This window comes from Nyctibius grandis, chromosome 8 (assembly GCF_013368605.1).
Source record: "Nyctibius grandis isolate bNycGra1 chromosome 8, bNycGra1.pri, whole genome shotgun sequence".
Lineage (NCBI taxonomy): Eukaryota > Metazoa > Chordata > Aves > Nyctibiiformes > Nyctibiidae > Nyctibius > Nyctibius grandis.
In genome coordinates this window covers 19,850,027-19,874,910 of record NC_090665.1, presented here as the reverse complement: position 1 = coordinate 19,874,910, position 24,884 = coordinate 19,850,027, and the positions used below count along the sequence as shown (strand labels likewise).

The window sequence follows — 24,884 nt, the reverse complement described above, 5'->3', positions numbered from 1 at the left end:
TTAACCCACTGGACTCCCACAGTTAGATATGTAAAGAAAGATTTAAAGTATCCTATGCCTTGGGCAGGAAACGGGGTTGTTACCTATAAGTATCTGCTATGCAGTGACAGGGACCAAGCATATAGTTAAGTGTTAAAGAAATTAAAAACAGACTAGCCAAAATGCAAATACTCTGTAAGCATCAAGAAACTTGTGATGCTAGTAGGAAAGCTAAATATTTATAGAACTTGGCTGCAGCATAACTACCAGTACAAAATAGCTAGCCCACAACTTGAAATGAGTAGTAACATTAGCATAGCGATCTATGAAAAGATCTAAGTTCACACAGGTTTCCAAATCACAACTGATGCTTTTCATGATCATCTTGGTCATCTCCACAACCAAGTGACTATGAAAAATGTGCTAAATTGCACAAACTCAAGACTGTGACATGAGTGTCTCCCACTTCGGACAGTTCTTTAAGTCAAAACCCTGCCTTCTCCCTGCTGTAAGTTATCTTACGTTATTGATTTCATCAAAATATGTTTTTCTTTAAACTTTCAAAATGAGTACGTAGTAGTGTGTTGTTATACTTGTACCTTTAGGCTACCCCATTGCAATATACACTATCTAGGACTACTGTGGCCTACTTTGAAGCTTTAGTCATTGTGGGTTTCAATGTTTTCACTTTTTGAGAGGAACAATCTAGGAACAGAGTAACAAATCTATTGTCACAGCTACCAGTTAGCAGCAGTGAAATTCAAAATACTGGCTAATGTAGTGAACTTGTTTATTGCCTTCAGGTCTTTACGTTCTCAAGGTTAAAGTGCAAGCATGTGTTCATGTGCAAGCTGGCACATACAAGGGCAAAGTCTGCTGAAACAGGGAAGGGCTCTTTATGTGACTGTCCTCTTCTTCTGGACATTCATATGCTTTGAAAGCATCTTAACTATATGCATTGCATTTCAGTTTAGACCAGACCTGTAGTTCTGAAGGAAATCTCCTGATCATTCCCACTTACTTTGCTTCTGTTCATACTGTAAAGCAATGCTATGGCATATAAAACAGACTCCTTCCAGCTTCAATTCAGTCAGGACAGGTGTTCCAGAAGGGCACCTGAATAACTTCAACCACTCAAGGGCATTCAGCACATATCATCAGACTAGAGCTAGTCAAAAGGACAGCTCACATGCATATAGCATGGACTGCGAGTCATCACCTGATGTCCTTCTGTACTGCACTGCTTTGTAATGTTGACAGATACTGCAACAAGTTACAGCCAGATTTTCATGCACAGATTTCTTCCCTTCCTAGAGAGTCCTCTGGCTTCTGTAGTCTCCTAGTTGCTCACGTCTAGATGGACATTCTCATCTTTCTCTTTCACTTAATGGTGATTAGATATAGGGAGGAAATGTATTTACTAACAGCAATTGCATACCCTTTAAAAAAATAAAATCCTTCTAATCTATAATTACTTGTAATGTTTGAGGGGAGAGGGAACAAGAACTTTTTCTGTAGTGAAGGAATGAAGAATGAATGAGTAAAAAGAGCAAGTCTGTCTGGTCTGCAGGTTAAGGTAGGGCAGCACCATGTGACATAGTTGTATGCGTAGGACTTTTGTATTTCTTTCCAGAAATTACCCAAAAGAAAGGCATGTGTAATCTAGTACATGCCAGGGTGAATTACATTCTTTACACAGTCAACTTGTGTTCACACTGAGCACATCAGGGCCTCTGGTCATGAAACATCTCAGCTGGACTTAAAGTGTTCCCAGGATGCATCCTGCTCATAGAAAGAGTGTGGTTAGAAACCCCTACATGGTTAGTGATTTCGTGGGAGTTATAGCTGCGCTTATGGTCTGAATTGTACTTCCACATAGTTCTGGACGTTAAATATCAGAACTGAGTGCCTCAGATCTCAAGAGATGGTTCTTTTCTACTGGCATCAATTGCTTGCTGCTGCATTCAATACGAGAAATAAAGGACAACAAAATCGACAGGAGCCAAGCTCAAAACAAGAAAAGGAGTGAGTTCTTCAGGCAGCATAGATCCTTCCCCGCAGGACTTTGTGGATGCTAGAAGTTTACGTGGCTCTGAGGAGGCAGAGGAAGTTCATAGGAGATAAATCTATTACTTCATACTACAGACAAAGAACCACATTTGAGTTGGGAAGTCCCTGAGCTACTCGTGGTCAGAGAACAGAGAAGCACTCCGGAAGTATTATATATGCGTACCTGCTCTCATGCCTTTCCCTTGACAACCACTTCTAGCTAGCGTTACAGACAGGTTATTGGGCTAAATGAGCCTTTGGGCTGACCCGCTATAGCCAATATCTGTGCTTGATGTACAGTGAGCTTAAATATAAGCAGAAACTTTAGTGCTCATTGAGTGTTTCCTGAACTGTTAATATCTACCACATAAGAAATCAGAGTATTTTAAAATTAAATTTACATCTTGTTTATTTGCTCCAACTAACCATTCAGTACCAAAAAATCTGTCAAAAACTAAACAGGAAAACATTTACTAAACAACTAGAAGTACATGGATTAAAAAGGACTGCAAAGTACAGGAGCAAGAGCCTACACAAAAGATGAAAGCACAGCCTTTTTGAGCCAAAAGTCATTCAAAACTTCTAGGGCAGCAACTTGGCAATACAGCTGCAAGTTCTCTCATCAGTCACTGAAAGCTGAACTTACTGTAGCAGTAAGTCTGCTTTTTGTCACTCAGGAACTTTTTCCTCTCATTATAATAATTTGCAGTGTTAAATACTGAAGAATCCAATCCTGGAGTTAAAACAGCAACACGGAAAAGTAAAGGCTATAGAGAAAACATCAATAAATGCAACATCTGATTTCTGGGCATGCTGGCTGTTCGGTCCCACAATATGTATCTCTGTTTCTCTACTAAGCTCTACTAAGATACCAATCAGTAATACAGTCATGAATGGTGGATAATTTATTTTCATGTTGTATTGAGCAACAGAAAAGAAGAAAATGTTTTTTCCCTTCACTAAGACAGCACACTCTTTGGGCTAGACATTCAGTAGAATGATTTCCTTTTTTGTTGTGAGTCATTATGCTAGCAGAATTTGTGACAACTATCTGAATTTTAATTTTATTTGTTATTCAAATAGTCAATGGTGTCTTCAGATCACTATTCTTAACTAAACCATCAGAAATAAACATACACAACACTTCTTATACCTCATGTTTTCAACTGTATAAATCCTTGCTAAAGGAAAGGATGCATTTTCAAGCATTCAAAAAAGCTGTGTTATAAAACTTACCCCTTTACAGGTTTATATTACAACACAAGAAGTTCATTCACTACAGGCGATAGGAAGAAAAAAAAAGAATTACGAACTGTAGGCAAAAGCTGGTGGCTGTTAGAAATGCTTCAGTTCTTTATAACTCACTTAAGAGATCTCTTGTGTCATGCCATGAAACATTTCTATTTTTTAAAGGAGCCTGCCAAGTATGTCAGCCTAAATTACACATATATATATATTTCTGAGACTTCAAAGCACTTCCTGGGGATGCTGCTGAAAAACAATCCAAATGATGGGCAGCTGGTTAGGAATATGTGAGCCAAGAGTGCAGAGGAAGATAAAGCAGTCTTGTATGCTACACCCTTCCAAATTAGAGATGCTTCAGAAAAATGACTTGGTGAACTGAAAGGAGGCACCTGCTCATTTAAACTTGTCTCTTAGCCTCACAAAAATCCCGAACTATTTTCTGCATACAACTAACGCTTCCAGACAGTTGGAAAAATGCTTCAAAATATGGTAGCAGCTATACTCACAAATGATGTAAATTGTGCTAAATGTGTGCTACCATAAGCTTGCCAGATTCTCCAAGATCACTGGCCAGAGGTGATTTTTTTCTAATGGATTAATTTCTTTCGTTGTGGTAAGGGAGAGAAAAGGTATTCTCTGTTACGACTGGTGGTGTACAATGATGATTTATAAGCTGAACTAGTGTAACTATCCTACCAGAAGTGACTACCTAGTGTTACAAGTTAACCACACAAATGCTGTGTAACGTACTCAAAATCAGCACATTTCCTCCTGCCTTGAGAAGAAACATTTCTGCTCAGATTTGGTTCCATTTAGTTATACTAAATCTAGCACGTTTTGCTAATTTAGTACGTCAAACCTTTCTGCCAGATATGTCTGAAGAGAAATATGTTCAGTTCACCTTGGTTAGCACGAGTTCCGTGTAAGAAGGTATTTTATTAAAAACCAGTGTGTTTAGAAGAGCTATGTTCGTTCACACATGAATGACTAGAAGATGCCATTTCAAATGCAGTTAATGTCAGTACTCTTTTGGCCCATACTGTTTAAATTATTAATTGGAAATTCTGCATGCCAAAATCATGAAATAATAAAATCCAATTAGTCAGTCTGATGACATAAGCCTTCTGCAGGAAATCTCATTCCATATGTGAGAGGACAACCCTACATTTTTCAGTGTTTGCAGAGTTACCAGTTATTTCTTTCTCCCCTCCCCTTCCAAACTGTTTGTTAGTTTAATTTTGGAAGTAAATTTGGGAAAGACAGTAGTTATTCTAAACATAACATTAAAAACAATTTCAGGCAGTGTTCACAGTCTGCGAGTGCTCAACTCATGAGAGGGCTGCCCAAGAGCAAAGGGTACAAAGCTGCTGCCTCAGAAGGCTTTACCTTTCATCTGTTGCAATGATTCCCATCATAATGAAGTACACTACAAAATCAGTCTTTATAAAAACTGTTAAGCAGCCGTCCACATAAATGAAAGTTTTCAAGAGGTGCAATTAACACACACAAAATAAAAGTAACAATTTAACTTGCAAATTTTATAAAGCCAGAATAAATGCATTCCTTAGTCCAAGATAAATAGCCCCACTCTTGGTTCTGAAGAATGCTGATGCTGTTCTGCCATCTGTACTATGTTTTTTGCATTCTAGCTAACTGCATGCCCAACAAGGAATGAGTTGTACCACCAAACTGTCTGTATTTAATAAAAAAAAGTCTACGTGGTTTGCTAAGACTGCTTATTTTGCTTGGCAAGGCTTTTTTTTCTTAAAAAAAAAAAGTAATCTACAAATTAAATTCATCACCAAAGCAATTTACTTGCCCTTTTGTTTATGCCTTATATAAACTTTTGTTTTGCAGATCCCAGATACCTTAAACACAACCACTAAAATCTGAAACCAGATAACAAAACAACAGAACCATTTCTGCCACTGAATCTAAAGTAATGTCAGCATTTTTCACTGAGGCAAAACTTCAGAGTTGTAACTCAGTACATGCTCCTTCTCCCAGAAGATGCAGCTTGTGCACTCCTTTTCCCCTAATATACCATATAGAAAGAAATTAATCTGTAAATTTTAGACAAATTTTTAACATTTAAAAATCCATTTTTACAGTTCATTTTACTTTGATACATTTTTCCAGATGAAAAGATTATTTGAAATTTTGTTTCTGTGCAGTGAAATCGGTGCCAAGAGGCCACAGGAAAGATTTCACTGAAGCTTTTGAAGAGTGAACTAGCTGCTTTGGCTGTTTCACGTAAAACAATTAAGGCTACAGAACAACTCAAAGGCAGCCACACTTTCTTAGCATAGTTGGATGAAGTGGAAAGATAAGGAAAATCTTTTTATAGGTGAGAGGGGAAATTTTATACTGTCGAGCTTTTTATTTATTTATACATTTTTATACACAGATTTGCTCCATTCTTTACCCTGTGTCTGTGCTACCAATCTAATTCTTCATATTGGTTGTTAGTTTTCCAGAAGATAATTCTGGAGAACAAGTATCAGCAATCCTCTTTAAAGACGATGGAAAGATGGAAAAGGGATTAATGTTGAGACACACTGACCCCAAAATTTCCCTCTAAATTACAGCTCTCCAGAATAGAATCTGTCTGCAAATACAGCCTGCTATTCCCACGGTCAAGACATGCTGCTTTTCAGTTGGTACAGCACTACACATCTTTGAGACCGCAGCAGTTTAAGCAGGCTCTAGTACTGTAACAGCAGCATGCCTTCAATATTTACTACTTTCCAAGGTTTGTGCCACTTGAAAACAATACCAGCAGGTAGTTTCTCTCATGAGTTACATCCCTGACAAGAATACAAAGGAGCACTAGATTAGGAGCAAGTAAAAATGGGTGTATCAACATAAGCAATTTAGAGCAGGTTCTTTTTTGGTGCAAAATTGTCTTGCATTTATTCTTGCCGTATCCTTGACAGATTTTAAGGAATATTTAGATGCCTAAAAATATTTGCAACATACATGCACTTTTGAGAGAGCATTTAAAATGGAACCATATCTCCGCCCACTCTAAAATCTAGCCTGTTATGCCAATCTCTTAACTCTTGCACTGTGCACATAAATAAAACCCCCCAATGTAGTATGTAATGACTATTACATTTTCAAAGAAATACAGATTTACTTACTATACTTACTTTATTTTGTATGTAAACATATTTCCATTATCAAAGATTTTGAGGAACCTTCTCTTACCTGTATTAGGATCTTTTACTACAATGTCAGAAATCTCAAAGAGTTTGAGAGGCAAGGGCATCTTTCGGTTAGCAGCAATAGTTTTCAGTAGGCCAGGAAGGAGGGTGGTACGTGCCACCTGCAGGACAAACATGGATGCTGCAAGTGAAATACCTTCCAAAATAGCTGATGTTAGTTTTCTTAATTTTTGTTTTGTTTGTTTTGTAACAAGAGTTTAAAAACAGTCAGGTGCAAATACTGCACTTATCTCTTATGTTTAAGCATCTTTGCTTTAGAACTACTTAACTTGAAAATGTACATTCTTTATACTGCATTTTCTGAAAGAGAATATATGTGAGTTTAAGAACAGGTATTATTTCACAGATGCTTGAGCTGCAGCGCAGAGTAGAAAAATAATATAGAAAGATGTGCAAAAAAAATCCCAGAAATTTAACCTCACTTATGCAAAAACTAAATACTAAGTGTTATTTTTGAAATATTAAGTGCTATCTGAAGTATTATCTGAAGTATTATCTTGATACTTCCTGATATCAACCAACGATACAGGCAGAACCTCAGTAACAGAAAGGGATATATTCAGATTGCAGTTGCGGACAACCTGAAATACATAGAAAACACATGCAAAGAACCAAGCAAGAGGCAATCATATTATCATATTACTGTTTTTACAGATACATTCATACATATTTCTCCATTCAAATACTTCATTAGAAGTGCACCTTTGCGCGCCGCCCCCCCCCCCCCCCCAAACTGAAAGAGTCTGATTCAGTAAATCTAACGGAAAAGGGATGGGAGTGACTGCTGCTTCAATGCAGGTTAAAAGTTCTCGTGCTCAGCCACAGTTACTTCTTATCATTGGTCACGCAGCATTTCTGTCTATTTATCCTACTTTTCCTAAACAATGAAGAGTTCCAGCTGCACACTCAGCTGGAAGAGGGTCCCTTGCACCATCCAGCCCTTGTCTTGCTGGCAAAGGATAGGGGATGGGGGAAAAGCCATCCTGAGAATCCCATCACAGTTAATATCTAAAGCTGAAAGCTTATAGTGCATCACAAAGAGTAATCCTTCCCAATTTCCAGGGAAGCCTACAGATTTTAAAAGACTGAGGATATTTTTGCCACCAGGAATATTCAGCCAATAATAGAACTGCTTAGCAGCATTGCTACTGCAGAGGCCTGCAGTCTTTGAAGAATAAGAATCTGAAATTGTACCTGGCTAGAGGGGCTGCTACTTTTTCTCTTTTTGTTCATGCTCAGTATTGTTTGTTTGTGGTACATCCTATATTGCTTAGTTGTAATCACCGTGCCAAATGATGTATATCAACAGGCGATAATAGTCTGAACAGGTTACAACAGTGTCTTGCATGGCTGCTTATTTGTGGTACCAACAGAAAATACATGAAGGTACCCTAAAATTCTGTTCCTCAATCTCAGAGCAGCAGAAGACTTTTTAGTATTAGAGATAAGATCTAGAAAGGTATTTTAGACACTCAGAGAAATCAGGCATACTGAAGAAGATCTTGAGGGGAAAAAAACCCCACAAATCACAAAACAGTAATACCCACAGACTGCTGAAACTTTTCTAAGCCTTTAGAAAGAGTGTTTACCTTTGTATTTCTTAGGTTAGAAAACAAAAAAAAAGCCTCTGAATTTACCTTCCCCATAAACTAAAGAAAGCAGCTTTTTTAAAAAAACACTCTCTAAAAGAAATACAAAACCTATGGGTACACTTCTAGGTATTTTCAGAATTGTTGAGAATACTGTGGTTGAGCTCTCACTTTCTGCTCTAGCAAAGATCAAATGATCCAGAAATGGGTATTAAAATAATTAAACACCAATACAGAATTTTTTTTAAAAAAAAGAGTAATAATGGTTATTAACTTTCAAAAAAAACCATTTCCTTTCCAGAGCTCAGGAAGTTTAGAGATTGCCAGGTCTAGTAGTTCCATTTATATTGAATGGCTTTTCTAAATGCGGGAGCTGATCAGTCATCTGGGATTTTCTGTAATAAGACAGCTCAATTTTGCCACATGCTGTCATACAGAGCATGGTATTTTCCATTACTGAAAAGCTCATAGTATTTCACACTGAATAAGGTATTTTTCAGTGAAGGAATAACAGAAAATGACTGCTAGCGAGTTTAGCACATAAATACGCACATCCTTTTTAATACAGAACAAGTAGCTCTATAGTTTATAAATTTTATTTCCTGTCGGTTCCTTTCTTTCCTCTTTAAGTATAGAGTCTGTGACAATGTTGCTCTCAAAATTTGACCTGAATTATCTCACCTGAAATTCTGCAGTTTTGGGGTTTGCTATGCGCACTGCTTTTGTTGCAGAGATATCCATGCCAAGCTTATCCGCAATGTCCTCTTGAGAACACTGAGAGGAAGAGACAAAAAAAAACCAAGGTCAAGGAGTTAAACTATTAAGCCAATGATGAAATTTGATATCAAGAATGAACAATGCAATTGTAGCACTTGCTCTGAGGCCCCGTAATATATTTTGTCATGTGCAACACCCACTCATAATAAAAATTAAGCCCCAGTCTTGAGACTAAGTACGCAAACTGATTTATCTACAAATGTTAATTACTAACTAAAATAAAGCTAGTTTAAAAAAAAAAGGCAAGTGTTTATTTAGCCTTCTGTCATGGATTGCTGTCATCCGTTTCAAAAAAAGAGGCTCAGATTCTGCCCCCTGACTTGCAGTGGGTAAAGTATTTTATTCTGAAAATAGCACTTGTAAAGGGAATGGTACCCGAGCTTTCTCACAAAGAAAACAATCCCTTGGGGGCTACTTACAGAAACTAAAGTACTGTCTATGAAAAACGGGTCATATGGCCAAGCCTCCAATTTTCATAGCTGCATAGCATTATCGTAGGTCATTATTGTTGTTTTCATTTTTTTGAGTTGCAGTATTTTTAAAGCCCTTATTCTCAAGGTGTATTTTTAAGCTGGTCAGTAAAGCAACACACATGCACTTCATCAGGCTCAGACAATGTCTGTGCACATACAGCAACAGATGCTACTGATAAGATCCACACTACAGATTTCCAGAATTTATAGCTTTATTAATGTATTAAAGAAACCAATAGCAGACTAGGCATGTAATTGAGGATTTGCTAGTATACTGCAGTCTCCCAGAAGTGTTCCCCTTGCACTGGCAGCACTCCGAAAAGTGTGTTGATAGACCAAACGTGAGGAAAATGAGCAGATGATACCATCTGAAAAAGTGTATTATTGAATAAAAAAAAAACTTAAATGAATGCTGACCTTAGGAGAAGAAAACTGCGTTAAACAGTTTTCAGATGTGTATCTAAACTATGGTATGTTACTGTGATTTAACTAAATGCATTTTGGCTAAACTGGAGCTCCTCACAGAAAGCAATGTTATTGTATATGAGTATAATTTGGGGCTTAAACCAAGAAACAGATTGTATGCACAAATACACAAGCAGTGCTTGTCACCTAACACTGGGCTACAGAATGTTGTAGCATGAATGATATTTGTCATAGCCATAGGCCTCACATTGGTGTTTTAATAAAGTGTTGGTGACACAGCAGACTGTGGGTTTCATCACGCCACAGCAGAAATACAAATATGTAATGCGATAACATGATATACTGCATGATCTTACAAAATTCTGCTGTTGCAGTTCATAAAGGTACTCAGTTGTAGTGATATAATATATTCAATGTTTTTAAGCGTATTACCTATTCAGTGCTGAAAAAATGGAATTACATTTATTAACAAATAAGGAAAATCTCTAAAAGCTTGCCCGTCTTATATATACATATTATTTCCCCAACATGGTACTCCCACAGGTAGTCTGAATATCTTTGTCAAACAGCAGCACTGCAGAAAGTAATACTAGTTATTGTCCTGGTTACTTAAATGAGTTAATAACAAAATACTAAAACTGGAATATATTTTTCAGACTTTAGAATTAGTGCAAATTTTGCTTTTGAAGCGCGGTGAAATCTGAAGGTGTTAAAATTTTACTCAATTGATTTGGATTACCAGCTTTGCTTGCAATACCTTAACTTTTCAAATATGTGGAAGTGTTTTAGGAGCCTGCATCAGTGTATCTTAAAATCATCGAGTAAGTTGTCAAAAAATAATCTGTGATCAGATAACAGTCTCTTAAAAGGTTGTGTACTTTCAGGGATGTGTAATTCTGGCCATCTAGTAAGTTTTAAGTTTGGGAAAACATTGAGAAATTCCCCAGAGTTTTTAATAGAATATGTGACGGTAGTTCCCCACATGCTAAAATGTCCACAAATTGCACTTTAAGGCAAAGGCTTTGAGCACATCTTGCAACAGAAAGGATTTTCTAAAATGTATAGTGTATTTTCAATAGCTGACTATGCCAATCTTCATGCATGGACAGTTACCATATACATTTGGAGGGCATGGGGTGTACTTAACTTTTTTTTTTTTAATAGTTGATCAGATTCTCTGATCCATTTCACAACTATGGCAAAGGAGTATGAACAAGTGGCCATGACAAAGATGGTGTTTCTTACCGAACATTTTATTTCAACAAAACAATCCTGCTGCAAAATCTCAGTATTAGAAATTACGCCAGCTGTTAGTACTGGAGTGGCACATGCTGCTGCAGAGTCCTAATTCTTGGTAAAAGACTATTGGTATAGCTGTAACAATATGACTAATACCTGCAACCAGTGGTAACAACAATTACTATAGTTTTATTTGTGCAAAACACCCCACCTGTGGTGAAATCTACAGAGGAATTTGTGTCCCCTTAGTGTGCATTTTAACTTTTTTACAGGTATTCTTAAAATAAACTCCTTGCTGACTGAGTGACTACATATCAGCTTGGTACTTAATGCAAGGAATCACGGGCAAGTGACAATACTAAAAAGAGACGTATAGAAACAGGGTAATCGCTAAACTGTAGTAATATTTATCAGAAAGTACTAAATTTTTATGTTTGATTTCCAGATTATCAAACTATGATGAATTTCATATCTGGTGATCAAAGTCTCAAGAGAGACTTGCTGTCTTACAACTTCATCCTATCAAGTCAAGCTAAAAACAATACTTCAGCAGCTATTTTCACCTCTGTACTTAGAACTACATGCCACATTCACAGTGACTCATTCAGTTTCTCTGACCTACAAACTCACAAAGTATTACACTATAGTTCCAAAGCACTAGCAAACAATCACTTGCCAAAACAGTAGCAGATAATATTGGTACATTTATACAACAACATATCCTCAGACCATCCTCTGCAGTTTTGGCTGCATCGCTGTTCCAACACGCAACTAAGAAAAATATGAAAGCAATATAATATACCAGGGCAAAAGTGAGTGCTTCAGTGAATCCAGCAGCTGCCAAGTCCAGTCTCAGAAGTTCTGTGAGCTTATTGAGGGGGAGCTAAAACGAAACAAAAAAGTTTTCAACTTCCACATAAAAACATTTTTCTGTTCTTCCCCGAGGTGATTCTGCCTGTTACATTACGGTGAATTCACTAGGGAGGTACTATACTTGTGTGCTTAAAACTTTTGAAAGCGTCAGCCAGCTGCCCTTAGGCTTGCCTGAGGAAATGAATCTCCCAATTAGAGATTCAATACGGGCTCCCTACTTAAACCCTGTCTTTTTTAAAGTACCAGCAACCACTGGTCTTGGACTTATTCAAATCAGCGGGGCATCTGTTTTGTATCCTATCCATGGTAAATACTTCTCAAGGCAAAGCATGTCAAAATATTTAATTCCTAGGTTCTGTTTTCCCCCAAAGCCCTTCTGGCATGCACTAGTCATTTACTGACAACAGAGCGTTTATTTGAAGGGGCAATCTTACTTGATTAGCTATGGTGTACGTTTTCGGAATAGTCATCTGAATGTTGTTATAACCATAAGCTATTGCTGCATCTTCTACGATATCACATGCATGGATAACGTCTGCTCTGGTAGGAGGGATTTCAACCTCTATATTGTTCCCGTTCCCTATGACGTGTGACTTCAAACACATCCTAGTCAGCAGCTTTGCAAGACTTGACGGAGTTTCACTGAAACAAAACAAGAGAGTAGTAATGTATGGATCTTGCACTATATTGACTGGCTTTTTAAAGTAATCAATGTTTCTGCTGCATTGCCTTATGTCCTGAAGAATCTCCAAGTGCTTTATGGAATGTACATAGACTTAGCATTCAACCAGAACCAGCTCAGATTCTGACTCTTGAGACGGTCTTTTTTCTTTACTTCGTAACATTTGTGTGAGGCCATAAAGAATCACTCACTTTCCTTGAAAATAGGGGAAGAAGTCTTACAGAGTTGATCTAGTTACCCAAGATAACCCCTGAATTTTTGATAAAATTAAAAAAAAAATCACATAGTGTAAATATTTTTAAAACAATGCAATAATCAATGTTTTCTAGTACCTTTTTCCTGATTAATGTTCATGAGTAAAAACTATGTTTTCATTTGCAATAACACACCTGATTCCTATTTTCTTGTTAATGAGTTCAGGTTTCACCTTCTCTTTTCGGTAAGCCAGTTCCTAAAAAGAAAGTCAAAGCTTTTCAGCATGCACAATGCCTGCCATTTCTAACTAAGAGGATTCAATTTTGACATCTTAGTAATCTAGCTTCTCCTAATTATGATACTAAAATGATATTTACAGAAGACAAGCGTAGAATATTAGGCTAAACTTAGTATTTTAAGATAACGGGATTCTTGAAAACATATTATAGTACGTGATGCAAAAGCTGTTCTTGGTTAAGCTAGAAGGTTGAATGCAGCGTGAAATCCCTGTTATTGAAACTTCCGATAATTTCTGATATGTGCAAGTAATAGAGTTTCCAAAAGGTTCTAGTCACCAGTTCATCCTAAGTCAAAGCCCTAAAGCAGTGAATGGTCATGCATGAGATCTCACAGTCTAGTACAGATCAAATTACTTTTAGGAGGAAAAGGAAAGAAACATTTCTATTTCCATATTGGTACAGAAATATCCACCAGTATTTTACTTAGAAAGTTTGCAACATATTTAAGTTATTTTGTATGTATTTACTTCGGTGCTTCTAAACCATCTAAAACTTTGGGGATTTTTTGCTCTATTTTATCTAGGGAAGCTACTTTGGTTACTGCAGAGATTTCTGTTTTGTTGGATATCTCTTCAGGATTCTAGGTCTTTCCTCTGTTGATTAGAGCTGACATTGCTAAAACAAAAAGCTAAAATACCACTAGAAAGGCTCTCAGTAAAAATAAGTTTCTCTCCCTCTGAACAGTTTGTACTTGCTTGATTCATCTGTAAAAATAAGTTTCTCTCCCTCTGAACAGTTTGTACTTGCTTGATTCATCTGATTTTATGAACTCAACCAGATCTCTGTTTGTCTACAGTTAATTTCAGGAAACAGGAGGAATTGCTTTGTTTATACTTATCCGGAGAACAAAAAAAGTAAGACTCCATTACTGCAAAGAGGTCTGCCAGGGACTTTGAATGCAGGCAAACGGGCACTTGAAGTCAGAATCCTGCCTTATAGACCTTCATACAGTTGGAGTCTATAAAGTGAAAGACTGAAAAATCCAGTGTTACAAGGTTATTTTAACTGAAGGGCAATAAAGCTTCCAGATCTGATAAGTAAATTATGCCGAGGCCAATTTCAGTTGTCCACTGGCTTAAGCCTGAAGGACCTCTTCCTGCATTCTTTTTTCCTGATTTGGAACACGTAGGTTTTAAAGGCTTTTAGACACAGATTAAATCCTTTGATTGCAATCTTTACTTGTTCCTGAGAAAGTTCATATCACATGAACTCTAAACGACAATAGTGGTTACCACTCGTAACTTTAAACCCTACCCTTCTTTCTGGAGTATCAGGCTATGTCAGTGAGACTGTATTTTTAGCCTTATCTTAAATTAGTAGAGCTCCAGCATAAGTTTCTCAGATAAGGGGAAGGTGGAGCTGGAGTTATTTTTCGTGGGCTAGAGAAGGCCCTGACTCACTGACATACAGATAGTGCCAAGCTGAGCTTTTACACTATACTTCAGAACCTGTATATACTGCCTCTGCAGAAAAAAAACAATGTCACTCTTAACAGACTTTGTGTAAATAAAATCCTTTTCCCAAGGACATTGAGATACCATATCATTATGCTTACCGGATAGATGTGGGTCTTCCCATTAGGATAAACTACTTCTGCTGCCTCAACACTGAGAGAGACAGAAAAACACAAGTAAAAATGTCTTTAACACATGGCCCAAATGTAGTATCTCTCTGACTGGAGATTTATACTCACCTGAATGGCTTCTCACAATATTCACTAAACATCGTGACTATAATATCAAGAACAATTTTTGCCTACAAAATAAAGATAATAATCACATTGGAATCTGTCATCTACTTGTGTTGAGTAGACAAAATATTTTAACAAAAAATGGGGGGAAAAAAATCTTGTCTTACACTCTCTTCATTCCATTCTATTTAATAACTTAACAACCAAAATCCTAGCAGTCTAGAATACTAGACTGAGTTTAAAAAAAAGTTTTTCTTCTGCTGTAAAGACATTTATGCAAAAACTTGGAATCTTTGGTTTTCAGGGTTCTGAAGCATTTTTCTATCTTTGCTAAACTCTGTTCTGAAGATACACCAGGTCTTTATTACCAGCTGAACTGGGTCTTCCCACCCTTTAGTCTAATTAGTAATTTCACTGATGTTCCAAGTGAGAATGTAGGGACTGAAGGACTATGCGTTGTTTAGAAATATATTATCAAATAACCTCATCTGCAATATCTTTTGTTTTACAGTTAATATTTTAAGACATTAGTATAACAATGTAATGAGATTCAGATCACTTCTCAGTCTACAAGGGTTTTTTTTGATGCCTCACAGTATAGTTTCCTTTTTGGAAACAGAACAGCACTATTTTTATTCTTACTATCAAGGCAAGCAGTAGCAAGAAGCCATTATTTATTAGTTTGCTTAGAAGCCGCTCCCCAACGTGCAAATTTGTGTCGTTAACATATCATTGTGTAGTAGGGCAAGTTAAAAGCGTTTTTGCTCTTAAGCATCAAAACACATACTTTAGGGAAACTATGAATGAATACACAAACTATATTCAAGAACAGTCAATTATAACTGCTAGGCTTTCATGCTTCAGCTTCTAGTTACAGAATTTGCACAAGGAAAGACTTTGATTTGACAATTACTTGCACAGCATCCCTGCTTGAAAAAGATAAGCAGAAAAAGTGTCAACTTCTTTCCCTCAGCCCAGATTTTAAGTAGGAGACAAAATGATTCTTTATAAAGAGTATTCCAGCAAAACAGGCAGTCTTAGTGATTTTACTCTTTTCGAAGCCCTTCAGATTTAGAAAAAGTGTTCAACAACAACATCCCCCCCAACTTACTTAAATCACTTCTTTGTACAAACTGAACACTTAGTATCAACATAAAGACACAGTGAAAGCAAAATCCAATGAAAACAAAACACTGTATACAGAGCAAGCCTGAAACTGTCTTGAAGGATTTCTGCGTAGTCCCACAACCTATCCTGCCCTTTTGAAGTGGGAGGTCTGCTCCATAAAATAAATGCCTGGCTATTTTAGGTCTTTGTATTGGACTCCTATCACCCAAAGGGAAAACAATGATGTTATAGCATATCAAAAACAGGAAAGATTAATTTACCTTTGTAATATCTGTGCCTGTACATTCAATAAACACATTTCTGGTGTTTACGCTTATTTTTGTATGATCTCCTAAAATATGCAAAGACAAAAAGATGTTAAGAAATGGTATTCCTTTTCTTGCAATGACACTGATACTGACTCCTTTTGTGTTCAGAGAGATCACTGTCAACTTCCGTGGCTTAAAAAGCCACTGTTTCTACTGCACCAACATTCACAATTCTTACCAGAATAGCAGCTCTTTTTATTTTAAAATTTATAAATCAAAAAGAGGGAAAAGACAGACCAGAGTTACTGACTGGGTTATGCTTTCCATCGAAAGCCAGACAAGTCTAGAGGTGTACCAGTAGCCAGCTGAAGACGCAAACTAGCAGAAGGGCGGCCATCTGCTGGCTGCAGAGCCGTTCTGCACCTCCAGAGCACCTCCTCTTCCCTGGCTTTAGTGACACGTGCATTTGATGTGTGATGTGCATAAAAAAGCAGCCTTGGACAGGAATGTATAAAATAGTTTTTAAAAAGTGATTTAGATTGATGAATATCCATAGCTACTTCTGTGAATAACCACAATCTCTCGACACTGCTGATACGCTATGGGTTTGTCTACATTAGTGATTCAGGTCCTAGTATGGGTTCCTTTCAGGCATGAATTTGCTTTGTGTCTGTACTTGAAGTCACAAGGTGTGCAATGAAGCACTCAAAACTGTTTCTCATCTGGAAGAAGCAAGGTTGAAAATACACTTAGGGGCATCATCTAAAGTCTCTCTCTTGCAAATTGGATGCAGATTTCCCCGGTAGTTGATTCCCTACAAAAGTGGGGTTCTGTTAGTGAGCCACAAGCAATTTAGAGCAGCTGTAGAGAAATTTGTGCTGTATTGCCTGTTACGTATGGATGTGCAGTGCATACCTTGAATGAATTTCATTGCTGGTAACCATGCAGCGTGGACACAGACAGTCTTAGAATTGGATGGGATCGTGTCAAATCCAACCTCTGTCCTAGCCTTTCTTTGCACCATTCACTAATGCAGACGTGCCCCACAGGTGGCAAAGGGAAGCAAACACTTGGATACATGTGGGCATTCTTGCTTCCTTTGTTTGACCCTGAGCAAGTCATTTAGCTTCTGTGTTTTAGCTTCCTACCTGTGAAACTAGGTCACAGCTAGACTGAAAGTCAGGTGCACTAAAGATCTTAAGACTGAGGGATATTATGTTCCCTGCTCTAGGATGCTGTACTGTACCTCTTTGCAGATGGAATGTACTCAGCTCTTCTGGACTCACTTCAAAGCAAATACAATCTTTCACTTAAGTGCTTATAGATAATAAAAAACCCAATACAGATATTTACATTTCATTATCTGTTTAGAAAGTACCTTTAACCTGGAAACTTCTCTCAAATACTGTTCTTTAAAACAGAGACAGGTGTTAAACTTAGCTCAACCTTTTTAATTGATAAAACGTAAACAACATGCAATGTTTCTGTGTGGAACGCTCCCGAGTTGGAATGAGCCTAACGAAGAAAGATCAGTGGTTGGCAGCACCTTCAATTCAGAACAGTTGTTCTTACCAGTCCCTGTCACAGAGTTTGAGCTGCCTTTTAAGAAGATTTGCTTAGCTGTTTAAGATATGGATAAGGTCAATTAGGAAAAATGTATCCAAAGAGATTATCACTGCAGATTTTATTGGTCACTGCAGGGAAACAGTTACTGATTCTTGACCGAATATATAGGTATACTGAAATATCTTTGTTAAAGTAGTTCTTGCCATGTCATTAATTGGTTTCAGTAAACATGGTTCTCAGAGATCACCCATAGTTTCTTTTGTATTTAGAGGAAAGCCATGTTTAGAAACAAAGCAAAAAAGTCTAGACCTATTCTTTTTAACCCATGAAAGTCTTCTGGAGTCACTGGAGTGACAGCAAAAGGATTCACGAGAACTGGTTCACGCTGCTGATAAATACACTGGGCTTCAGACCTAGGTAAAAAGATCCCCACTGTGACCACTTTATATAGGGTACAAAGCAGACTGTTAAATAGTTATCAGTTTACAAAACAATTTCTTACACCCTTCTTTTAGCTAAATGACTGATGAACAATGGCCATATATGCAAACAAAATCCTCTTCTAACAAAGGTTCCTATCACAAGGAACCTTTCTTGAGTTTATACCACACAAATCTAGAAGGGTATGAGATGCTAAACGGAGAGGTTTTCAGTGGGACTTCTACATCCTCTTGATGAGAAAAGAGGAACACTAGCAACTCGGGGGAGCAAATTTGTCTGCATTTAAAAAAAGGAAAGATGACTATATGAAATTATAAATGAAACCATTTTAAGAAAAAGAGTAATGAATATTACACATCAATGTTTCTGTTAGACACCCTAACTCACACACAAAACAGCAACAGTATAAATTGGGATAAGTAATCTTACCATTGATGATTGGTGGCATGGACAGAACAACACCATTGCTGTCATAAATGACAGGATAAAGTGGCTTGTTTTCAATTAGGTGTAAATAGTGCCGAAGATGGCTGTCAGTCTGGAGAAACAAAACACAACCTAAATTTCACATTAGCTCACTTGTGAACTTCCATACTGCCACAATCCCTTGCTGAGAGATCAATGGGAATTTTGAAAGAGGGCAGGACTGGGCTTAGAGCTAGGTACTTCACTAGCAAAAGCTGTTTGCTCCTAGAAGCAAGAAAACTTTGAAATGAGAGAACTAGATTTTTGGTTTTCTTCAGAAACGCTAAAAAATATTTCTTTAAAGAAATGCTGTCCAAACAATGCCCTTGTTCACCACAGCAGACCTTTCATTGCCAAACCCAAGGGCACAAATCCTTAGTTTATATTAACTTTCCTTAAAACTGATACAAATTAGCACCACATTACTTTTAATTATAAATTGCTGAATATTGATAGATTTATGCTTAAATTTGATTCAAAATTTGTATCTGTTTCCATAAGTATATGCTGCACCAAAAACATACTTTCAGTCTCTCTGATATCCCTTGTTTCCTAGCTCTCTTACTCGTCTTTAGTCGGAGATCTTTGAGAATTTATTTCTCTCTATGACCAGTATGTGTGCTCCAGCAGAGCTGTATATTGTAATGATGGTGGTAATAGTATCATTTAAAAATGCTGACATTTACAGTGGCCCACGTAAACATCACAAAATTAGACCTGATAGAATCTTTTCCTAGCTTTTACCTGGTTTCATCAGGGTGCTGGGCCAAAAGCAGTGCCAGACTTAACTTGAGCCTTTTACACAGCTACACTTGCCTAATACGTAGTTGGGTAAATAATTCAACATCTTCCCCAAGTAAACTGGCCAAATTAAAATAACATTTAAAAATCTGATATTATTCACCTCAAGCTTTTTTCAGTTTGGTACATTGAGTATATTACCAGTGTAGATAGATATACAACCCTTTTACAGTATTATTAAGAGCATCATGAAAAGCAGTCTTCGTGTTAATAAATCAGCGGGTTAATATCAAACTCACTATTTTAAGAGTTATGCTTTGCTTAGCCACAAAACAGCATGATATATCTTTCATGGACAGTAAAGTATTACCATACATTTGCCATGAATAAGCAAAATGTGGAATGCTCACTGAATGAAGCTACAGAAGATAACTGTGTTTTATTTGTAAGAACAACTCTTCATAACAAGGATATGAGACATTAAGCCTTGGAAATTTAACTTCCTGCATTTAGTGCAACAAGTCTGAAAAATCCCACTTACCCTATACAGATCCATAATTTGTGAAGCTGTGTACTCCTGGGATTGATTCAAGGGCTTGAATTTAATTTCAGAAGGTGCTTTAGCTGTATAAGTAAATGGACCAGAGATGGTGTCCAAGTCATGGGTACCTATTGCTACTAACGCTCTTCTCCTAGAAAGAAAGAAGGCAAAATAATGATTTTACTAGTAATATTTGGAGTTCCCTTGAGATAATCTCATGATGCTCTACATTCTTATGCATTCATAGAATTTACTGAAAAAGTAGAAGGGCAATTTTGAGAAGCCTAGAAATTATTTTCACTAATAACATTTTAACGAATGTTGACAACACACATAACAGACAAATGCAAATCCAATGGGACTGTTGCAAAACGCTTCTTTCTCAACTATTGTAGGAGCTGTAACAGCTATTTATGTTGAAAAATATTGAGAGCAGGCAGAAACAGGTAAGGAAATGAGAAGGATCAAGAGAGCTGCTATAAAAGATTTTCCTTAGCATGAATATAAATATAATGCCTCTTTACAATCGGGATGTGCAGCCTTAACATGTGATCAAATCATACACGTAGACACTATACACTACTTTAAATTTAAGCACTAACCTGCAAATATTTTGGTGTAGTTTTTCTTGGAGGTCAATGAAACTATCATAACTTTCCTTGGTAAAAGTTATATTACGAAGGACTGCAGCTACAGCATGAGGACGGACTTGGACAGTCTGCAATTTACAACAGCAACACATTATAAATTTCAAGTACACAGAATATACAAAACTAAAACTGATTAAATGTGCACTTTTCTTCAAAAAATCCTCTTTTGTAAAGTAGTAATCAAGAGAAAAATTCATGGAAAGACATCAGTTCATGGAAAAAAACCCCAAACAAACCCACTCCAGGCCTGGTAAGAGGCAAGGAGGTTTCCAATATACTGCGTAATGGCCCAGAAGGTCAATGCCATGAAAGCATCTGAAACTTTGATTTGATCTGCTATGAGGTTCACTCAAAATAACTTGTCTATTGTTCCTCCCCCTCCCCTTCCTTAAGAATAAATCACAATGAGTAAAGATATTTAAATTTCTTTAGCTCTTGGTCCACAAATAAGATTTCCAGTCTCACTGCTCTTACAAAATTGGTACTGATAGTTCATAGCTATTGTGCTCGTTCAGACACTCTCAATAACTTTACAAAGGTGCAGTAAACACTTTTACCTCTTCAGTGATAATCAGCCTCTGACCTTCACCCTGAGCTGGTATTATCTTTTCGTACCTAGGGAGATTTATCCTAGAACAAAACCAGAAATAAGTCTGTAATTGAAAAACAGAAAGTTCCCAAAATGCAGAAAACTTTAGAAATGTAGCAACAATTACAGGTAGAAAACTTTCTTAAAAAGTTTTCTTGGCATGTAAATTAGCTAACTGTTTAAAACTTGTTTTCTGCAGGATGGTAAACAGATCACTGAACTAGAAAGGACTCTAGAAGATAAAGTCATAGCAGAAGTGTGAAATAAATTATTTGTATTGGTATTTATTACAGAGGAGCACAACTAAGTTCCTCTGCAGGAGTTCTTCACAGAGGATGTCTCAAATGGAACAGCAGTTGAAACATTTTTAGAACAGATCCAAAACCCAGTAATGTTCTAGTCCAGTCTTTTAAAAATATATAATAGATCCTCTCCAGAGTAACATCTGATGAATCTGATCTACACGAGATCATACTCAAAATCCAAGCAAGTGGCAAGTTTGTTTATTGACCCAAAATGGACTCATATTTAACAAATAATAAACCACACAAAAATCTCACAACTCCGCATTACCGTTCTTTAAAGACCTGCAGTCCTCGGACCAGCCCTTCAAGGCAAAGAAGATCATAACGGTTGGCAGGAACATCAATTTTATAGAGAACAGTATCGGATGCACCCTTTGCTTTTTCTTCACCTTTTTCTTTACTTATAATGTCTTTCTCAGATGTCTGAAATTAAGCAAAAATGTGTTTTTAACCTGAAATATTGTAACGTTGACAGGAGTATGATAGTGAGATAATATAATAGGAAAAATTGTGTTAATTAAAAAAAGTTTAAAGGTATAATTTGGATTTATACTGCAAATGGACACACCAAATACCAGAAATAACATAACATCTAAATATTTCTCAGAGCTTGTAATGCAGTATACCAAAAGAAAAATTCACTATTAGAATTTGTATTTTAAAAAAAGATATTATAAAAGCAAGAGTCTCCAGGCTAGCAGATCCCAGTACAGAACTGGGACCTTAATTTTGGCAACAGATTGGCAAATGACTTGTCATATCAAGTCTATTCTAAAATAAAGCATAACTAAGATGTCTTTTGATAAACATCATTAAAAGATCAATTAATTCAAACTAAAAAGCAAAACCAAAATAGATGCACTTGAACAAGATTTACATGGATACAGTTAACAGAGCCAGCAAATTTTCACAAGTATAGAATCTAAATCAAAACTTTGAATATAAATTAGTTACAACTTGGGTGACAATATCCAGGACAAATACATTTCTGTGGATATTGCACAGAAGAATGCATACAAAACAAAGCCAAACAGATACTCTAAAATATGTTCAATACATGGTCTGTGGCCATATTTATGCTGCTAAATAAAATGGGGCCAGAGACCGAAGACCAAGTGGTACAGCCTGCTGACCTCCACGAAGTAGAGCAATATGCCATCTTGGGGCTTCTTGCTTCCAAGATGGTACTTGTTGAATGTCTGTTTTTCTTTTCAGATTCAAAACACCTGTGTTAATACAGTCTATTACAACAGTATTTTGCAACAAGAACCTAAAGGTATGTATTACATATTCTGCCCTGTGGTATGGAGATGTATGAGGATGTTTCAGGATGAAAAGCCTGCTGCAGTACTGCTGAAAGATTGTATAGGTCCAAGGGGACCTTCAAGTCTTGTCCACACTGCTTTTGGAGGGTACCTGGGGCATGGTATCCTCCAAATCCTGCCTAGACATTTTCTTGGTACATGTTAGAGGGCATTGGCCAACTGTACCAGGGAATATTCTGGAAATAATGCAGTACAAACTCTTACCAAATATAAATGCTGTCAGTACACTACATCTACAGAAAAAGTAACAAATAAAAATGTTACTTACAATTTCATCAAGCTCCAAACCAAACTGAAAGCAAAGCTCATCAAATTCTTCATCAGCTGTGAAGAAACAAGGCGCATTTTGGTTAATAAGCAGACCTCAGACTTTTAAAGTAATTTTTTTGTGTTTGTTTTAAATGTTTTCAAACAAGATAACAAATGCTATTTCAAAAAAGGGTATAAGTAATTTAAAGAATTTTGCTTATATTTGAATCCGAGTAGCAGTTTCTTTAGTACATATTGCATTTATTGACACGTTATTCTTACAGTCATGGCAAGGGGTTCTGAGCCTTGGAGCCTAGCTTTGCTACCAGCTCCTCAGCCAAGCTTGCCAGAGTAACTCGGGCCTGAACAGACAATGAAAGCAGGAGGGAGTAATTGGCCAGCTTCTGCCAACAGCTACTTTAGTCAGCTTGTCATTCAGAGGTTGCATCAACTGTGTTATGATATGTGAGTAACACAACCTGATCTGAAAATGGAGATTTTCACCCATGTGTCTTAAGAGCTTACCAGCTCCAGTGTGGGCTAGCTGAACTGCTGCATGTCCCTAAAGGCTCTTTCAGCCAAACAAACAGATCTTTAGTCACATTTCTAAAGAGCCGGGGAAGAAGGACTGAATGAAAATGCGACATTAATTCTTTGCTTTGCCTGCTCCCACCTCTCCCCTCTCCTTTTTGATTTCATCAGTTCCTAAAACAGACAGGGAAACTCCAAGTGGAAACCGCGATTTGGAAATGCACGGTTCTGACTGAGTGCTTTGGACTCAAACAGCACCTATCTGGGCAGAAGGCTGACGGGTCCAGGGCGAATGCACGCCGCGGGCTTGTGCGGAGCAGTCGGCTGGGGATCACCCCTCATACAGACACCACTGTCGGTCTGAAGCCTGGGCTTCCCTTCACGGTTAGTTCAGCTCCGTGGGCACGGAATAAGCAGTGAGCGACGCGGTGCTGTGGCTGGACTGCCCATCCCCGCCGCCCCTCGGGGCTTTGCCCGGGCCAGGCCGGGGCGGGGCCGGCGGAAAGCGCCGCGGCCGATCGCAGCCCAGCGGCTGCGGTGGCCGGAGGGAGGCGACCGGAGGGAGCCGCCCGGCCGGGCCGCGGACGCCTCCTGAACCACAGCCGGAGGATCCCCGGGACACTTCAGTCAGGCGCGCTGCGGGCGGCTGCACCGCGCCGCCTCGGCCGGCAACCCACGAGCACGCCCCGGCCCGGCCGGCCGCCCGGGAGGCAGCGTGAGGCGAGGCGCGGCCCCGCAGCCCCCGGCCCGCCCGCGCCACTCACTGTAGGTCCTGCCCAGCGCCTGGAAGAGCAGGTCCCGCTTCACGCTGACAGTCGGCATGGCGCTACCCGGCTCGCCCGCACCGCGCCTGCGCGCCCGCCCGCCAGGCCCCCGCCGCGCCCGCCTTCCGCCGCACTGCCTGAAGGCCACCCGCCATTCCTCCGGCCCGCGCCCGCCGCCCCACTCGCTCCGCGGCGCCATGGTGCGGGGACAGCCCGGTCAGGCCCCCGTGGAGCGGGTCTGCCCGCCTCTTGCGCCCAAGGAGGCGGCAGGCAGCGCGCCGAGCACGGGCAGCGCGGCCGGCAGCTACGGCGGTGACATCAGCCCGTTGGCCGGGAGCCCCCGCGCCCTGTCAGCGGCGTCCTTTGGCGTGCGGCGGCCGGTGCGAGCGGCGTAAGGGGCCGCGCGGCTGCAGCGGCACCAGCGCGCGGGGGACGGCGAGCTGCGGCGCGTCTGCTGTCCCGGCGGGGAAATGGCTGCAGCCGGGACGGCGCTTTTGCAAGTTTTGGGGTGTTTTTTCTTCATGCTGGATTTTTTTTTGACGATCCCTGTCACTGCCACCCCGGGGGAAGTGCCGGGGGCGGGAGGAGGTTGTGCCTG

At 38.7% G+C, this 24,884-nt stretch overlaps 1 protein-coding gene across 2 annotated transcripts in view; it reads right to left on the bottom strand.

Moving 5' to 3' along the window:
* FARSB (phenylalanyl-tRNA synthetase subunit beta) overlaps nucleotides 1-24,359 on the bottom strand; it is a 41,508-nt gene extending 17,149 nt beyond the window's left edge. Inside the window, exons 1-16 of one of the 2 annotated variants that reach the window (XR_011048647.1) lie at nucleotides 24,287-24,359; nucleotides 23,011-23,066; nucleotides 21,686-21,840; nucleotides 21,081-21,153; nucleotides 20,476-20,591; nucleotides 19,874-20,024; nucleotides 18,556-18,664; nucleotides 16,132-16,202; nucleotides 14,747-14,808; nucleotides 14,609-14,660; nucleotides 12,949-13,010; nucleotides 12,312-12,519; nucleotides 11,807-11,887; nucleotides 8,771-8,863; nucleotides 7,009-7,081; nucleotides 6,484-6,601 (exon numbers count right to left, since the gene is read on the bottom strand). Coding sequence is in view for 1 of the 2 variants with exons in the window: in XM_068406426.1 (XP_068262527.1) it covers nucleotides 6,484-6,601; nucleotides 8,771-8,863; nucleotides 11,807-11,887; nucleotides 12,312-12,519; nucleotides 12,949-13,010; nucleotides 14,609-14,660; nucleotides 14,747-14,808; nucleotides 16,132-16,202; nucleotides 18,556-18,664; nucleotides 19,874-20,024; nucleotides 20,476-20,591; nucleotides 21,081-21,153; nucleotides 21,686-21,840; nucleotides 23,011-23,066; nucleotides 24,287-24,344 (1,465 nt within the window). In the remaining variant the exon portion in view is untranslated. The remainder of the gene's footprint in view (nucleotides 1-6,483; nucleotides 6,602-7,008; nucleotides 7,082-8,770; nucleotides 8,864-11,806; nucleotides 11,888-12,311; nucleotides 12,520-12,948; nucleotides 13,011-14,608; nucleotides 14,661-14,746; nucleotides 14,809-16,131; nucleotides 16,203-18,555; nucleotides 18,665-19,873; nucleotides 20,025-20,475; nucleotides 20,592-21,080; nucleotides 21,154-21,685; nucleotides 21,841-23,010; nucleotides 23,067-24,286) is intronic. The other variant, XM_068406426.1, reaches the window with a different exon arrangement.
* Nucleotides 24,360-24,884: the final 525 nt, after the last annotated feature.